General features: G+C 37.9%; 1 protein-coding gene across 2 annotated transcripts in view; it reads right to left on the reverse strand.

Annotated features, from left to right (window-relative positions):
• Window positions 1–17,244, reverse strand: part of kcnj5 (potassium inwardly rectifying channel subfamily J member 5) — a 41,714-nt gene that overhangs the window by 10,621 nt on the left and 13,849 nt on the right. For both annotated transcript variants that reach the window (XM_014020846.1, XM_014020847.1), the window contains exons 2-3: window positions 6,876–6,955; window positions 2,751–3,624 (exon numbers count right to left, since the gene is read on the reverse strand). In XM_014020846.1, coding sequence (XP_013876300.1) covers window positions 2,751–3,624; window positions 6,876–6,938 — 937 coding nt within the window. In that variant the 5' untranslated portion in view covers window positions 6,939–6,955. The remainder of the gene's footprint in view (window positions 1–2,750; window positions 3,625–6,875; window positions 6,956–17,244) is intronic.

Genomic DNA, 17,244 nt, shown 5'->3' on the forward strand with positions numbered 1-17,244 from the left:
GTAAGTAAGTAAGTAAGTAAGTAAGTAAGTAAGTAAGTTAGTAAGTAAAGTTTTATTTATATAGCACCTTTCACAGAAATAAATTCACATATGCATATGTTTTTATTCCTCTTACATGGTTGTGCTGAAAACCGGATGAGTGCAAATTTTAATATTTTATGTAACAGTAAGTAATGATTATACATTTACATGTTTGCAATTTCATCCATCCATTTTCTCCCATTTCTTACTTTACAGGTCACGGGGGTCACCGGTGCCAATGTCCAGCAGTCACTGTGTGAGGGACATCCTGGACAAATGGCAAATCCATCACAAAGACACAGAGACAAACAACCACTCACACTCTCACTCACATTTTAGAGTTACCAATAACAAGTTTGTTTCTGGTTGGGGGAAGAAACCTGAGTACCTGCAGAAAACCCATCCTGAACAACCCCGGCTGGGATTCGATCCAGTTGAATAGCTCCACCAACTGTAACCCCGTGTAGTTCGTGTAATGTCTTATTTAACATGTTTGTCTTATTTAAAATAAACATATTAATTCACACATATTTCTTTTAAATGAAGAMACACATTGCAGTTTACATCACTTTAAAGTTCATATACAGACTTGAACCTCTATCTCTGGGCTCATACTTGATCTGTATTTACCCTTTTGTGTTGCGGAGCACAAGAGGGGTAGTGATGCTAATAACAACCTGGTTGATGGTTGTTGCGATGGAAAAAAGCTATATCTGTGCTACGTCTCTATGACTTGTGCTCATAAGTTCCGTACATGAGTGGAAAGTGAGGCAGGTCAAGTATGAATTCAAGTTTATCCATTGCGTGGCCGGTTCAAGGACAGGGACAACCTGACCCATGCCTCTGCTGGAGAACAAGAGGTGATTTATTTTCTGAGTCAAATACCTAACAGTGTAAGAAGATCATTGTTTTTTATTGCTATAATTTAAACAGTAAACAAATCTAAATTAAAAACAAAATATAAATGTTCTAAATGCATAGGATTTGGTCATATAGAGTTGTTTTTGTTGAAACCTTTTAAACAAAACAAAAGCAAAATTAAAGGGCAAGCATTCCGTGAATGCATGTATCTCCTGCCACCTTTTATGCCAGAGTTGTAATTGTTTTGGTCAAATCTTGGCGCATGGTCTTTACATGTAAATGATGATTTGCTTAAAGAGRACATATCATGCAAAATCCACTTTTTTAGCCATTAAATCCATTTTGTTGTGTACTTGGAATCTCTAGGAGTGCAGACGATTTAAATTTAGTCTCTCCTGGTGCCGCATAGATATGTTTATATTCTGTTTGGGTCATATTTTCAACTTGTTTAGTTTTCTCTATTCTCCACGTTTTCTGAGCTATTATGTCACAATATTTGCATCAGAACTTCTAGATAAGGTCTGGACTTCTCATTTAACCAATTTGGTCATCTTCATTGTCTTCACGCTCTGGGTCAGACTCTGTCTCCAACATGTAAGGCTGGAAGGACAAGTCTTCTATTGTTGACATCTTTTAAATAATTTTAATGGTTTCTGTGATGCTATATTGTGATATCTCTATCAAACTAGGGACTTGTGGAGATAAAATAAAGAAAAAAAAAATTCTGTTCCACTTTATATAGACCCCCYACTGAGTGATTTAAATGTGAAAAAGAAGGATTTAAAAGTATGATATGTCTCCTTAAAAGATTCATAGATTTATACGGCAAAACTAAACAAACTAAAAACAAAATTAAAAAGCATTTTCTAACTCTGCTGAATTCACCTCTGAATTGCAAAGAGCCGGTGTGTGGGCAGAAATTTGTTCCATCAGAAACTGAATTTGAATTGCTCGAACTGAATCTGTATTTGTATTATGTGAAATTAAATGCACTGGTTTAAAAATTTATTTCACTAAACTGAGTTTAATTGTTTGAAACTTAATTAATGTGCTTTGAAATTGTAATTTCTTGTACTAAAAATTCAGTTTGACTACTTTTACTTTCAATTCTATAATTTGATTTCAATTCAACCGGTGGCTATCTCCATGAAAGTAAAGATTTGAAGGAAGGAGTGCTAGCTTAATACTTTTGCACTGTAATGTCGCTCAGTCCTTTTGTTTGTTTAGTGCTGCATTTAAGCCCTCCCCTGACAACAGCAGCATATATGTTCTTGTTTGCCTTGTAAATGTAACMAGCCTGAAGCTGAGAATTTACCCCCAAACAAAAACTACTAGTGTGGGCAGCCACACTTCACTCATTTGGAAATAAACAATACAAAGACATCACCCTGAAATAGCAACAATGGAGATGAGGGCTGCAGTGAACACATGGAAACCTTTGCAAGGAGTTTGTGAATTTATGTCATTTGGTTCGTTTAGAGGAATACTTGAAAAAATCAAGTGCAGATAGAGACTGAATCACACCTGGAATTTTAATGAGAGGAATCAGCACCATCTTAGTCATAAAAACGGCCAGCTTATTAAACTATAAATCCTCATTAGAATTTGAATTACCTTTGAATTGAAATACATTTATATCATTTATGCCTCACTTACGAGTCAGTTAAGTTCTTCATTTCATAAAGTGCAACATTTCAGTCTGCTGAACTCACAGTTACCCCATTATTTAGCAACATTTGCAATTCTAGCCATTTATTCAAATCTTTGTCAATTCTTACTCTACCTATTTATCACTGATGAATAAAAAAAAAAATCACTCCCTTTTCCCTTGCTTTTGATACACACGTCCCTCACACCACCCTTCATACCTGTAGCCTCCACCATGCCCTCAAGGATGACCACAATCTCGAACTCCTCCTTCTCCATTTGTGCCATTGACATTTCCCAGAAGGGACTCTTCTCGTTGATCTCATGTGAGATGATGAGTGGCGACACCAAGAACAGCCGGTCGTCCCCCGTGTCGAAGCCGATGTTGATGTCAGTCTGATTGAGAGGGATGAACTCCCCCTCTTTGGTCTGCTGTGAGCGAATTAGCTTCGCTCTGATCGATGCCTCCACGATGTGAGAGTTCCTCAGGTCTCCCACCCGAAACATCAGGCACATCTTGTTGTCTCGCACGGATATGACGGCATTATGCGAGAACATTAGCGTCTCCGCGCGATTCTTTGGCTGTGAAATCTTGACAAACATGCAGCCCACCATGATGGCGTTGACTATGGAGCCCAAGATGGCCTGCACCAAAAGTAATATAATGCCTTCGGGGCATCGTTCTGTGATTACACGATAGCCATACCCAATGGTGGTCTCCGTCTCGATGGAGAAGAGGAAAGCAGAGACAAAACTGTTCAGGTTCTCAACACAAGGGGTCCAGCCCTCTTCATCAGCGTGCACTAGATCTCCACGGATAAGTGCAATCAGCCACCAGAGAAATCCAAAGAAAAGCCAGTTGATTACATAGACCAGTGTGAAAATTAAAAGACTAAAACGCCACCGTAGATCCACCAGTGTAGTGAACAAGTCACTGAGGTATCGGTAGGTCTCTTGCACATTTCCATGGTGAACGTTGCACTTGCCGTCCTTTTGCACRTACCGCTGCCGGGGCTTTCTTACTGGTTCGGAAATCAAGTGGGTTCTCTCGGTTGATATCTGAGCTTCCCTCAGATGTTTAGGGAGCTTTTTCACCTAGGTCGAAACGAAAAAAGAGAAAAAAACAAAAGACGAGAAAAAAAGGTAAACTCAAACAGACAGAAGGAAAGGAAAAAGATATTTTCTCTGCACTTATTTCTTTCAGTAAACATTTTCTTCTCTTCTACGGTCTATTTGTACTGACGGAGAAAGATGTTAACCTGTTTTATGCAATTTTCTTTCAGCCTTTATCAGAATCCACACTGGCTGGTATAAAGGCTACTAGAATGGAATCAAATGCAATCAAAAGCAGCTATAAAGTCATCTCTCTGTGCTGCTCAGCCCTTATATAGCAGATGCCAGTTTATGCGTATATATGACAGGGACAGAAAAGAAATGGAGTAAGGACGCAACAAGAACACACACACGCCAAGGTCTTTGTCTGTGTTGGCCCTCATCCAGTAAGGTGATCTGGCTCCACAGCTATGTCCTGTCTCTTCCCTGTTCCCTGTGCTCCTTCCTCTCACACGCTAAGGGCAGAGATACTGACTTTACCTGTAAGACTTCCATGCTATCCTTCAAACAAGCAGAATGCCTTTGGTGACCACCTTTGCATAGCTTTATGTACCTAAATGGATTACGGAATGGACTATTTTGTGTATTTTTTAATAAGTATAGCCAAACCCTCTCAACCAGAGGTGATTGCTCTAAGACTGCAAGGGAAACTCAGCTTCCCACAAAATGCAAAAAAAAAAAAAAAAGATCAAATATATAATGTTGTGAGTACACATCATTGACTAAATATGTTCTACAACGCGCTCAACTTTTGTTCAGAATCAGCTTCTTATCACTGATAACGACACAACTTTCCTCTCCCTCATTCCCGTAGCTTCACAGTGCTTTAAACAGTGCGGACGCTGAGCTTCCACAGAGCTCATTAATGATGCAAAGACTGCAGCGAAACAAGACGAGTCATTGGATAAATGCTGGTTTTGTCCCGCCCATCAGACGCTCAGCGTCTCTGGGGGTCTATGGGGCAGGGGGCTGGCCTTGGTTGGCCCGGATGCTCAGCTTCTGCATGATGATTGGATGATCTGTCGGAGGCTGAATCCCTTTTTGATTGACAGCAAAATGAGCGAATCAGCGATCTTTTGGTGTAAACATTATGTGGGAGTATTTTTTACTTATGTTTCTGTTCTGAGTTGAAACGGAGACTTTATTAATCCCTTTAGCGACATTTTCTTTCTTAAAAATGACTAGCGACAAATTGAGCTTCTATTTCTGGTGGTTGTTTTGTATCTGCTTGTGTTTGGAGACAGACCTCTATCACTCTTTCTGACTTCTTCTGTCCAGCGGGGGCTGCTGAGCCCCTTCACCGTCACAAAGCACTCAGGCGGACATACTTTACTCTGGCCTCATGCCAGTCCCAGCTAGCTAGGTAGCAAGCTGCACATAATGGTGGACAGTTTGAATGTATTGGACCGGATTTTGGTGAAGCCATCATGAAAGTCTTCCTTATGAAGTAAAACAGAGTTAAACAGCAGGGCTGATCAACTCCTCAGATTAATTTGGTGCAAAAGTTGGGGAAAAGTAAGATTAAAAAAACTTTTTATTGATCCCACAGTGGGGAAATAACAGGTTTTTTCAGCTGTCCTGGTATGACAAAGTGAGCTGGCTGCTGTAAAAAAAACTATAGAATAATCTGGAAAATGATTATAAAAGCATTGGATCAATTAATTCCTTAAAAAATGATCAAAGCAAAATTGTCAAAGAAATATGAAATTGTTTAATTTGTATTTGTATGAGTCACTGTTTGAGGAGTTGAATTTTTTGTTTTGTTTTATTATTTGGTTTATTGTTTGAAATTAATAATTTTTTTGTAAATAGGAGCAGATATCAAGACCTTTATCTTCTTCTGCTACCTTTCATTTTATTTTATTTGTTTTGTTTTTTAAAATGAAATGAATAAATATTATAAACTAAAAAAATTTCTTGAAAAGGAACGGAGGGTAGAATTTATAACCCACACATTTTATTATGTAGGCCGAAATTGAGCTTCCTTTTCTTGAAAGACCAGCATCCGCCACTGCTCTCAACTAACAAACTGGTTTAGCATTTTGGTTCTATACTTAAACAGGCGCAAACACAACACAAACATAACAATATTAGGATCTTTAAAAGTGCCCAAGGACATTTCAGCAACACACTGACATTTCCGAACTCGGTCGATAAGTTTCCCCAATGACTGTCAAAGACTTTAGCTGCTAATTGACACGATACTCTCCAGAGTTGTGCTCTGCCAGGAAAGTTCCTTTCACTTGTGCTTACTGTACACTGGCTGAATCACAAAGATCGTCGTTCTCACAGTTTAGCCTACAAAAAACAAAAAAATACAATCTAAGTCAACAGTGTTATTCCAGTGTGTTTTATGTGGAGCCTCAAAAACCAAATCTGCAAGAGGAGTTCATTAATGATTGCAAAAGTARGCTGAATGTTCACTTCTTTCCTGAACATAAGAATTGCATTAAGTTAGAAGCAGCGTATTGATTTGATGCATACTGAATTAATTAATCATTACTAAAACAAATATTTTGAGCACGAGAAATGAAAGACACTGAATGCGTCAATTACCTTCTTAAATACTGAGGGGAACTTTAAATCAAATATATTAGACTCAAAGCACTGTCAGCCCACCACTTTTAATTCTGATTAATATAATTGCAACTATTTTTTAATTGTATCAAATTAATCAAACCAGAACTAAACCCATTTATTTTATCACTTAGTCTAATTGAGTTGTAGAAGTATAGCTGTCTCCAGCAGTACTGCTTTTGCAGTCAATATATAACCTGGGAGTGACGATCCATACACACATTAATTAGCTGTCTCTGCACGGCATTCGTAATTAGTAGCTTTTTCCTTCTTTTTCTTGTCATTGAGCCTTTCTAGTCAAGCTTGAGTAGGCACTAAAAGTTCCAGTCAGCTTGGAAATCAGTACAGAAAACAAGCACAGTTTCACAATCTGTTAAAGGAAAAAGTTGAATGTATTTTCCTTTATTATTGATGCCAAGAAAACTCAGTTATGTACTTAAGTACTAAAAGAGATGTAGTCACATCTTGTCTTCTATAAATGGCCTTGCTTTATCTTTGAAGTCTTGTAGCGCACCTGTCACACTGCCAACATTTCTTAAAATCCTGCATGTAAGTCGTCATTTTCTCTCTCAATGATCCCTACTGACATTTAAAAATCAGTTTTTTTTAGTTTCCCATCTCTTAACCAAGGAGGATGTGGTGCTTCTGTAGTTCACCTGTGCAGGCGTTACTCCTGTCTCCATGTTGTGGTCCATGAGGACACGGGAATCTCCTGCCATCCTCCGCTGAAGAACACCTGAGGGACATAAAGTATAATCAGTCACATTCAAGCTTTGACATGTCAATACTTTGCAGGTGTTTGTAAAAACCACGATGATAATCTTTGCTGCTTAGGCTCCTTTCTCAGCATGAGCTATCACACTTCAGACAAAATGTCCTGGTATGACTCTCTTGGAGTACGTACATATGTCAGGATGCAGCTGAATTCTACTTCACAGCACACAATGCCCTACCACTATATTAAGTATGAAATAGACTGATACAATCTCAGATGAAGCTCAGCTTCTACTAGGCCAGTGTGGCAAGTTCTGCTTCAGATTCTGTCAAAAAAAAAAAAAAAAAAAAAAAAAAAAACATCACTGATGTGAGTGAATCCCACACCATGGTTACATCTATATGTTGCACCCCGGTTTACTGCTGACATAATGATAATTCCCACAGTCCTGCTATAGAAGGATGCTCAGAACCATTATGAAGCTATCATGTTTTATCATGAGTAATTACACAGTAATAAACTGAGTGTTAAATTTGCAGTGTTAAACTTATAAGAGTTAATTTCAGCTCCCCAAGTGTTATTTTAACACTTTCTGAGTAAACTGACATCCAGTGTTGGTGTTAATTCACAGAGTTGATTTCATCAGTGYTGTCTYAACTCTGGACAGTGTTAAATAAGCTCCRCCCACTGTTAAGTCTTGATTAACACGTAACAGTGTCATTATAGAACACAATGCAGTGTTGAAAGAAGAATTCTGAAAAGCCCCGCCCTCTTCCTCATGGACCAGAATTTTCTCAGCAAGGAATGCTGGGTAATCTTGTAGAAATTATGTGTTTGCATGTCTAAGATTATTAAAAATGTTCATGAGTGTAAAAATTTGTTTTTCTGGTTAGTTTTCTTGTTCAGGTTGTTTAGTTTTTCAAGTTTAAGTTTTGTGTTTTTTGCCATAAGTCGACACCATGAGTGAGAGGTACAATTTTGTGCTGATTTGCCAACTACTGACATCTGTTAATGAAACACTTCAAGAGTTGTTTTAAACTCTTAAGATAGAGWGCCGAAYTCTGTGTACTCTGATTCACACTGTGTAAAAGGAAAACATAAAATAATGTTAGTATTACACAATAAAGTGTACCTTTTAAATAGAGTCTAGTGTAAAGTTAACTCCATGAAAAATAACAATATTACTCTATAGAGTGTCAACGAGCTATAGTGTTAAATAATTTTACTCAATTCATTGTTGATTATGACACTAAAATGAGTAAAATAAACTCTGAAAAGTTTACACTGGCTACAGAGTACATTTTACACTAATTTTGAGTGGGACCAAATATTATATGGAACAGAGTTAAATTCAACTCTGTAGGTGTTAAAATTACACTTCATTTTTTACTGTGTATAGGAACCAATTGCAAACTTTACCAGGACTCTGAAAAAAACATCAATGATCTGGCTGATGTTTTCTAATGTTTTTACATCACTGCAGACAAATCTAACAGTTAGTTAGATTACTTTAATTACTCTTACCCTAACATGTGGAAGTGACCGTGATACAAAAATATACCCAAATATACTAGAAAATACATYATGCTGTCAAATCAATATGAGAAGATTGTCATGGAAAACAATAATTTAGATAAAAAAATAAGAGTAAGAAGTTTAACCTGTTATAGCAGGAAGACACCAACAGTGGCCGACATAAATTGAATACCAATCTATGTACAGTTTACCTCCTGCTCTTATAGCAGATCATCTGTGACTTTTTCTTTAACAAAAGAGGCAAAGCTGAGTTTCAACTGTAAGCAACAGGTACCCCAAAACTGTTTCTAGATGACTTGATAAGYTCTTCCTGCCTTTTTAGTGCAAAGTTTACATGAAGAAAGCAACCTGTTTCTTTCATGTTACAGTGAAACACAAACAGCTTTGTACCTTTCCATTATAGAAAGGTAAATAGTTTTCCAGTTAGGCATCTCAGTAACTTTCCAGTACACAGACACTGAGTCAAATACTCTTTTGTTGAACACAGGATAAAGGTTATGCTAGCAAACATTAACAGTTATTTATTGCTAATTCAAAGACTTTACTCAACTTCTTCTCTTTCAGCTAGTCAACAGAAGAAGCAACAGTTTTGCCCCCTGTCGCACTGGAGTGTGATACTGTAAGCTCTGTGAGTCCAACACCATGGCACAACTGATCCCCAAAAAAGTATGAGTACAAGCATGGTGGTGGGTGTTGGCAAGGTTTCAATGGCTTTGAACATGTGGCCACGGAAACCATSATGGAGCTTTTATCCATTCAGTCTTTGGGCCTTTGAACCCACACTGATCTTGATAACCCATCTTTGAAAATTACACGCTCTGTGTCTGCACTGCTATAATTTCTAAAGCATGTGGGAGTGGAAACCAGCGCAATCCTCAACGCCATTAAAATATTAAAGCAATTAAATGTAAAGCTCAGTGGTAGCTTCAGACATTAAAACCTCTGCCTTCAATAGGTTCTACCAAAAATAATACAATAGTCTGATATTAACCATTTTCTAAAGCACATTATTCTAAAAAAGAAGCTAATACTAAATGTTTTTTTTTGTTTTTTTCACATTTTGTACATATATTTGACTGGAGTTGATCAATAGTGTCAGATCAGACCACTGACAATGATAAAATAACAGTTTAGCATGCAATGTATGTGGGTTTTACAGTGAAATGGGACGTTAGGAGACCATACACTGGCATCTTTTTAATTATTTTTTTTGCCATTTTTGTGGTCACTATAAGCTTTTTAAGCCTTAGTGTTGGTGTAAATATTCAGATGTCTAGGACATGGCAAATCCTAAAAGGTCAACATAATTTTTATTTTCAGCACAATAGTGTTTATATTTTTAACAGAAGATAGATGGTTAATAGAGGTGTAAGAATAAAAAAAATGTTGCTAGTACTTTGTTGCAAAACTGAGTTTCATTGTTAGCCTGTTGATCATTGAAACGAACAATAAAAACAACAAGCTTTCACACTTTTAGAGGTCAGATTAGCAGAGGATTAACGTGAGCTCACTGTCTCTCATTTTTCTGCAGTTTGTTATAATATTACCAGCAACACAGTCAGTGCTGGTCAGGTCACCTCATAGAGCTTTAATCACCATTCATGCTTTCAACWGAATTTTATACATCTAGCTTGGGACACCATTTATAGATTTGCCAGGTCTTTTAACAGAAGATACATAGATTATTTTGGAAACCTTATGCATGACTCACATTAGCAGCTCTGTTTAAAAATACAGATAAACAATAAAAAAATACTGGCTGGCATTGAAAAGAGAGCTCACAAGCACATAATGTTGTTTGCCTCCCGCCCAGGTACGAGGCTCGTTTGGCAAGTCTTTCTTTAATACTTTGCAACAAGTGGTGTCCCAATACCAAAATCGTTATCGGGATCCCACTAGTTGTTGAGAACTACAAAAAATTAGTATAAGTTTTCTTAAAGTACCAATAATGTATCGGTACCTTTACCAGCTGCCTTGTTTTAAATAAAAAAAAGGTGTTTTAAAGTCATTGTGTAATGTTTAAGTTCTAACTCAGTAAGTACTCAGGGTTGGTGCTCAACAACTTACTCAACTCGATTTAGTGGAACCAGTTTGGTTAAATAAATTCAACACTTCATTTCTTAGAGTGTGTAAAAGTACTTTTACTTTTCTGATTAGTGTGAGAAGTTTTAGGAGTTTCTTACTCTTTTTATCAGTGATTTTTTAATTTTTTTACCAAAGTAGTTTTTGTTAAGGTATTTTTACTTTGACTAAGTTACTTATTTTAAGTATTTTATATACCTCTGCTGCATTTAACAGCAACATTTGTTGTGTTGAGGTTTAACAGCTCATTGAAGGCAGACGGGGAGATTTTTCACACCAGGCTACTTCACATTTAACTTAAGCTTTGCCCCTTATCATTTTGATGTTATGGAGCTTTGTTACCTTTAAGTTTAGGTTTTTTCAATGTTTTTTTTTCTTGCATGAGAACATAAATTGATTGCCGATCAGGCATAATGAGTAATTAGGTGTTTCACCTTTCTTATTAAATTGATGCATTGAGCTTTCCTGTCAAACTGACTCACTCCAAAAAATGCAGGCAAACAACTGTGGTTACACATTGTAAACAGGTTTTAAAAATGATTTGTATATTCTTTTGGACTTTTAATCTTATCTAGAAATCTAATTTGGATTATTTAATATAAAATTTGAGAACCCCTGCCCCTTTGGAAATGATAGACTCAGGACCTCTTAGAGCAGGGGTGTCAAACTCCAGTCCTCGAGGGCCGCTATCCTGCATGTTTTAGAGGTTTTACAGCAGCTACACTTACCTTGCTACAATGAGCAGAAAATTATCCATTTATTGTTTTAATGCTTCTGCTGTTCTTAAAATCCTGACATGTGGATGAGGAGTATACTATTTCCACAAAATATATACTCACCCATTTTTTTGTGTTAAAACATACCTATACTTAAATGGGAAAAATGTCATAATTTTAGCTCGTTATAGCAGTGGCATCACGTTGCAAGGAATGACCAGTGTGTTGCATCACATCGAAGATGACCCAGCATCCACTGTTGGCTAATTTAGCCATTTCAGCGGACTCAGCTGCACTGTTTTAATGATGTCATTTCCCCAAAGAGCACGCTTCTCATTGCAAATCCTGCCAGTCATTTCGACATGTGCACACATGCACAGATACAGTCCCACAACTCCCCATCTTCTCCACTGTACACAGATCAACCCTCCAATCCGAGGCAGTGAAAATCCAGTTTACTTTACATTTAATCTAATGTTTAAAAGAAGACTGCATTTCATCTCTGTGGTTGTTTTTAGCTCCTCAGGAGACTAGATGATGTGCTGACAGTCTTTAATGTAGGGAGAGGATTTCTCTGTTTGATTCATGTCCCCGAAAATATTTTTAAACATCTTTTTATGTGAGTAGAGACAGGGTGATTTTAMTGATGCTGGATTTAATAATGCCTGAATAATATAAAGGCCTATCCCTTATCAAAATGTAGTATATGCAAGTGTCCTTCACGTATACTAATTTTAAGCTAAAAATAAGAGTACATACATTCAGCTCACTTTTTATGTACTTATCAGAGACACATGTTAAAGCTGCTGTATGTAGTTTCTTGAAAACCCAAAAACTTAGAAAAATTTTGAACAGATACAACCTTGTCCCTCCCCCCTGCTCTCAGCTCCCCTTCCTAAGCTCCTACCCCACAGCAGGGCCCAGAGTCGGGAGCGCGCACGCCTGTAAGTAGGAGGTGTGCCACAGCTCACTGTTTGAATGAGAGTGCGCTCGGCTGCGCGGGCAGGGACTGGGGGTGGGCAAGAACAGCTCGTGCATGAGACAAACCTCACTTTTGATTGGCTGTTCGTCTCCGGGTCGGAGAGATTTTAACAGAGGGCAGTAGGACCACCGGGAGGAGCCAGAGGAGTTTTTTCCCCCCTTTTTTCCCCCAGAGATTATCTGTCTAATATCATTCTGTCAGGACATTGTGACAGTTTTAACAAATATGTCAAATATATATATATATTTTAAAAAGTTACAGACTGCAGCTTTAAAGTTGACCTGTATTTGACTCATACTAAAAATAAACTTAAAGTATTCAGTACTTAACAATACTTGTGTATACTTAATGACATGTACTTGAGTTATACTTCCTTTTGGTAAGTGATATCATTCCTTCAAGGTATGCATGTTGCCTACTGCTATTCATGTTAAAGTTTTAAACTAAAATAGACGTATGTTAATAAATGACAAATTTATATCTCATTTGTGTAAACWCTGCAAATAATGTAATGGGTGAACTCAAACAATATTTCAAAAAAATTGTGCAATCTATTAGTATTTAACGTATGTGTTAGTAATGACTCACAGCTGCTACCGCATCAAATTTTAGCTTAATATCTGTAAAACTGACTGAGTTACAGAGCATTTGGTGTTTTTTTTTAGGTTGATCACTGGTTCTTGAACTGAGCTGATTCCAGTAGTCAGGTATTTTCAGATATACATTTACATATAGCGTTCCCAGAGTTCATCCATTGGGTGATTTACGTATTAGTTATTTTGCTACAGACAGACAGATTTGATGCCAAATTAGCCTGGTAAAAACCAGACTCTTGTCCTTCACTTTGCTTCGTACAGAGGGTCTGGACTCGCGGCCATATAGAAGCGATTCTTGCTGGAGGCGTGGCCTCTGCTGAAGTGTCGCTGTGAAGGAGGCTAAGCTAAGAAGGTAACCGGAAATTGCGTGTGCTGTAAACAACCCTACTGAGAGAAGTAGCTGAACGAGAYGACTGTAAATGAGAGCTGCTGCTTTGTCAGATAAATTTAATTTAATTTGGAAGCCTTATCAACACAGACTGGCTTCATTCACTTCCTCCACTGCCGTATGCTAAAATAACTAGCAGACACTGTACAGAAAATCGACGTCGTTCAAAACTCCGCCTTCTGTTTGCTGATTGGCCCAGGTAAAATTAACTACAAGCAGACACTGCAGAAAATTGACGTTCTGTTCTCTGATTGGTTTGGCTAAAAATCTGCCGCGGATTCCTTGTCTATGGGAGAAATCCCAGACGGAGCAGCGAAGGGAAACTAGAACTGTGTGGAGCTGCGTTGGAAGGCAAGGGCCAGGCTAATGCTAAATACTAATTACCAAAGTTTTGGGCATAAGTCTTGCACATTGAGCAGTACTCAAAGTTTCTGTTGGGAATGACTGCCAGCTACTTCCACACCAAATTTTAGCTCAGTATATCTATAACTGACAGAGCAATGGTCATTGTCTGTCCAGTGATTACTTTTTGAAAGTTTAATCAAAATCCGTTGACTGGTTCGTAAAATGTTTTGCTAACAGACAACAAACAAACATGCACAGATAGATAGGAAAACAGAGGATGTGAGTGTCTTTGTTAATTCTCCATTAAAACACCTTTGGAGCTCTACAGTAAGCAGATACTTCAGAGAGCACCTAGACGAAATTTGACAATCGTCCTTTTTATTTGACCTTGAATTGCACCAACGTTGGTTACTTTCGTCACTGCATTCTGACCTCAGCACTGTCGGACATTTTCTCCATCATGTTACTTAAAAGTGATTTTATTCCATCATCTGACGGTGGAGTGGGGGGTGCGTGGAGATGTGCGAGGAACGCGTCACAGCTGAGCTCCACAGAGGAACGTGGTGTTGACACTGATGCTCCAAAGCAAAGGGCAGAGCGACGTGACGAGCATCAAAGTGCGGTGCAGACAGACAGACAACAGAAGCACGGAGCTTTCGAACAAAAGAAAGAACAAAAAGGAACTTTGGAGGGGTTGCAAAGTCACCGTTTCAGACTTGCTTTAGGTGTTTGCACGGATTACGACACAGCTCCCTGGTGTTTTGTGTGTATTTTCAATAAGCCTCTAACTGCGGTTGTCTGTTCGCAGTGGATTCAGCAAGCTAAATGAGAGGTGTTCAAACAGAGATACCAGATGGTCTGTTTTATCTCGGTGCTTTAAGAGGGTAACAAGCATTTATCTGGTTACCCGGAGAGTGACAGGATGCTTAGGCTGAGTTGTGTTTGTGTCCCGATAACAGGAGGAACTCATTGTGCTTAAAGTCGGTGGGTACAAACAAAGCACAGCTTGCTTCCAAAGGGAGGCCATGGACACAAATTTTCCTTATTTGCTGACTCTGCATGCAGTAAACAATCATCTGAGGAGACACGGTGTGCATTTTTTTCCCTCTAACCTGTGGAAAACATATAATTTCTCTCCAGGGCTTATAACACTGTAAACTGCACCGTCTKGGTTTGTGATTTAATTATTTACATTTCTAAAACTTAAATGCTTTGCAAGCTAGCTTATGATTAATTTAACCTTTTTTTAATTTTCATCTCTGCTGCACCAATAAACACATTGAACACCTGAATTATTATTGCTGCTGCATCTGAATCTTTGTACACTAATCAATTCTGAAGTTCCTGTTCTACACAAAGTAATGAAATTTAAGGGCCTAGCATTCCTTAAAAGAAGCACCTACTTAAAAGAATGCACATCACCAACTGCCTTTCAAGCCAGAGGTTTAAACTAAGATCATCTATTGTTGAGAAAAAACAGAGCTATAGCCATTTTGGTCAAATCCAAAGTGATATGTMAGTTCTTGGAAAATGTGTTGGGAATGGCTACCCTCTACTAACACACCAAATATTAGCTCAGTAAAATAGACTTAGTTGTGCCCATTTTTTTGTTGGTGGGGTGAGTTGACTTAAAAGTTAGTTTATGCATGTCTTTTTTATTTTATTTTATTTTATTTTTTATTGATGGCCTCTCTTCTCCCCTTTTAGCCATCCTCTCCAAAAGTTAGTTCATACATGTCAACCTCTTCGGACGGGGGGTGGTCTGTCTGCAGACATGAAAGCGTCCGGCGAACAGRTTGGAAGATGGCTATTTGATGTTATTTATTGTTTTTTAAATCATCCTACAGGCTCTGACATGTTAGATAAATTTGAAAGTGAGGTTTTGAAAAAAATCCGTAAGACTTGAAAAAATCCATGAGATTGCTCTGTACGTCCGTATACCTGCAAAATGATGTAAAATCCTTATAATTTACAGACAATCTGTACAAGTTGACATGTGTGTCAGTCATAAATGTATAGCCAATGATTACTTTTTGAGAGTTTCATTAAAACCTGTCAAGTGGTTCATCAGATATGTAGCTATAAACAGTGCTGAAACCAACAGTTGACATAAAAATTTGTAAGCATATAGTGCTCACAGCATGTTTTGAGGGTGATGCTCATCTGCAATTTCAGCTTAAAAAAACTATAAAACTGACTGAGTTATCCTATTTGTTTGTTTGTTTTTTGTCTAAGACCAGATGCACGTGGCAGCCATCTTTAGTCAAGCTGAATCCAGATGTTAGTTGTAGATTTAAATTCAATGAATATTTCTGAGTTTCCTTAAAAAATAAATAAATAACCGGTGGGGGGTGCAAAGTCGACTGTTTTGAGCTTTATATCATGTTAGAATGTCTTTCCCTCATCAGACACAAACCCAGAGTGTTGCTTTGATTCATTCATGCATGAAGAATCGTTAAATCTTCTGTGGTAGCCATGTGGACATGGCTAAACACGTGCTGGTACAAAGCACCGCCCATTTGATCAAAGCTCCCCCCTGGAGCTCAGTCCAGTGCTTAGCTCTCGCTCCATAGAGCACCACTCCCCCCGAAGCATTGTTGTGAAGACATGCTGAAGTGGGAGTGTCTGAAACTGYAGGAGGTTCTTAAAGYGACAGAGGCCAATTTTAAAGCATTTATATGATACAAAGTCAAATTTAATTTTGATGTATGTAGAGAATTTGAAGGTAATAGTTAGTTGATTGTGGTGTAGAGTTGAACAATGTGCCCAGAAAATCCAGAGTATCTGCCCCTTTCAAATCTAAAATTAGTTCGGTGGTTCATGACATGTTTTGTTTACGGACAAAATTATTCCCAGCAGCTGATGTTTTAAAGTTTTAAAAACATTGCTTTGTGAATGACTTTCAATCACGACCACATCAACTTTTAAAACAAAATATGTAAATCTGATTGAGTTAAACTATTTTTGTGTTTTTAGTTGTGGCGGCCATCTTGAGTCATGCTTTTAAAAAGTTAATAATTTGCAATTGTCCCATCAGTGCTCTCTTTCTTAATGTTTCATTAAAATCCCTGCGGTTGTTCAAGGGATATTTTGCTTTTGCTACTGACAGACAAATACACAGACACTGGCAAAACATTGTAACCTTTTGCCTTTGTCAGTGAGCAATAGCTCCCTTTTTGAGCGTGCAGAGAATGTCTCACGTTTGAAATTTCCARTGATGTGCAAACACACATCGTAGCATGGGAACTTTTAAAATAGAAAAAAAGAAATACAAATTTGTACTCGGTAAACATGGAAAATGTACGCTGGCAGATTTTCTATGACGCCGACTTTCACCTGTCAGCTGTGCTTATGTTTGCCTTATACCTCAGTGTGAGTGTGACTCTGCATGTGGAGCATGGCAGTGAAGCACCACAAACTCAGTATTGCTTCTACGTTTACAATACAAATTTACACATTAATGGGCACTCAGCCGTWGAATTTAGGTTCATAGCTCGCAGTTTTTTGTTAGTTGATGAAATACAGTACCTAAGATAGAGTGACGTTAAAAATAGGCTGAAAACAAAAAGGAGGGGGGACTTTCCAAAGGCTTTTCTGACTCCTGCTACAACAGCTTTGTTTATAGGATCCCTGTGTGAGATAGATATCTCCACTGTTTGAGTCAT

This window comes from Austrofundulus limnaeus, unplaced genomic scaffold, assembly GCF_001266775.1.
Source record: "Austrofundulus limnaeus strain Quisiro unplaced genomic scaffold, Austrofundulus_limnaeus-1.0 Scaffold268, whole genome shotgun sequence".
Classification (NCBI taxonomy): domain Eukaryota; kingdom Metazoa; phylum Chordata; class Actinopteri; order Cyprinodontiformes; family Rivulidae; genus Austrofundulus; species Austrofundulus limnaeus.